The sequence below is a fragment of the Myotis daubentonii genome, chromosome 5, assembly GCF_963259705.1.
Source record: "Myotis daubentonii chromosome 5, mMyoDau2.1, whole genome shotgun sequence".
Classification (NCBI taxonomy): Eukaryota; Metazoa; Chordata; class Mammalia; order Chiroptera; family Vespertilionidae; genus Myotis; species Myotis daubentonii.
Genome location: NC_081844.1, coordinates 21,849,083 through 21,850,813, shown reverse-complemented (window position 1 = coordinate 21,850,813; position 1,731 = coordinate 21,849,083). Strand labels below are relative to the sequence as shown.

At 41.3% G+C, this 1,731-nt stretch overlaps 1 protein-coding gene across 1 annotated transcript; it reads left to right on the top strand.

Annotated features, from left to right (window-relative positions):
- Positions 1–235: 235 nt before the first annotated feature.
- LOC132234497 (olfactory receptor 7A5-like) lies at positions 236–1,183 on the top strand. Its single transcript, XM_059695449.1, has one exon. The coding sequence runs from the start codon at positions 236–238 to the stop codon at positions 1,181–1,183; it is 948 nt and encodes a 315-aa protein (XP_059551432.1).
- Positions 1,184–1,731: the final 548 nt, after the last annotated feature.

The window sequence follows — 1,731 nt, the reverse complement described above, 5'->3', positions numbered from 1 at the left end:
AAAAAGTTCTCATTAAAACTGTATTATACCTGACATCTTAGGAAAAAAGCAGATTGGGACAAAAATTTCTACTCAGAAATGACACAGGAAGGCCCACCAAATCCAGACCAAAATACTGAAACTAATTTCCTAACTGCAGGAGACACACTGTAGCATTAGAGCCATGTGAGTAATACTAGGTTGTGTGAAAAGTCCTCATGCTCTTTTCTTCTTTCTTGGAAGTCACTCCCACCTCATGGAACCAGGGAATCTTACAGGAGCATCAGAATTCATTCTCCTGGGTTTTTCAGAGGAACCAGAACTGCAGCCCCTCATATTTGGGCTTTTCCTCTCCATGTACCTGGTCACAGTGTTGGGAAACCTGCTCATCATCCTGGCCGTCAGTTCAGACTCCCACCTCCACACACCCATGTACTTCTTCCTCTCCAACCTGTCCTTGGTAGACATCTGTGTCACCTCCACCACCGTCCCAAAGATGCTGTGGAACATCCATACACAGAGCAAAGCCATCACCTATGAAGGCTGTATCATTCAGATTTATTTTTTCTCACTCTTTGCAATGTTGGATGACTTGCTCTTGACTGTGATGGCTTATGATCGCTTCGTGGCCATCTGCCACCCCCTGCACTACACAGTCATCATGAACCCCCGGCTCTGTGGACTGCTGGTTCTGGTGTCCTGGATCACAAGTGCCCTGCATTCCTTGTTAGAAAGTTTACTGTTGTTGCGACTAACCTTCTGTACAGACTTGGAAATCCCCCACTTTTTCTGTGAACTCAATCTGATGGCCCAACTTGCCTGTTCTGACAACTTTCTTAATAACATGGTGATGTATTTTATAACTGTGCTACTGGGTGGTGGTCCCCTCACTGGTATCATTTACTCTTACTCTAAGATAGTGTCCTCCATACGTGCAATCCCATCAGCTCAGGGGAAGTATAAGGCATTTTCTAACTGTGCGTCTCACCTCTCAGTTGTCTCCTTATTTTATGGAACAAGCCTCGGAGTGTATCTCAGCTCTGCTGCTGCCCACAGCTCACACTCAAGTGCAGCAGCCTCAGTGTTGTACAGTGTGGTCACACCCATGCTGAACCCCTTCATCTACACTCTCAGGAACAAAGACATAAAAGGGGCCCTAAAACGATTCTTTGGGATGGCAGCCATAATAAAACAGCTGTGCTGAGTCTGAAAAAGTGCACTTAATTTCCAGGTTTCAAGAATGAAAACCAGAAATTAAGAACCTTTCATCAGATTGTGTTTGTACAACTTGCTTCTTTTATTTATTTCCTCGAATTTCCTCCTGTTTTAGTTCAACTTCTCTATACAATTTAAGTAACCATTTCATTGCACTTTCTGCTACGCCTATTATACAGAAAGTCTTTCCCTTTCTCCTTTGTTCTAACCTAACAGCTATTCCCAACCTTGATCAGAATGCAAGTTCCAGTTTATTTCATGGACAACATGGATTTCTGAAGATTAATTTATTCTCCAATAATATACATCATTGTAAGGAAATTGCTCTTATTTTATAGATAGAATAGTCATAAGTTGTATTATTCATGTGGGATAAACTTTGCTTGGTTACTCACACTATTTATATAATTTCATTCCAGAAAAATCGGACACCTCAATTTTATCTTTTATGTTTCTCATTCTTTATACATCAAAACTTTCACTGTTCTTCCTGACAATATTGACTTTATATCATTGTTCCTTATAAGTCTCGGCCTA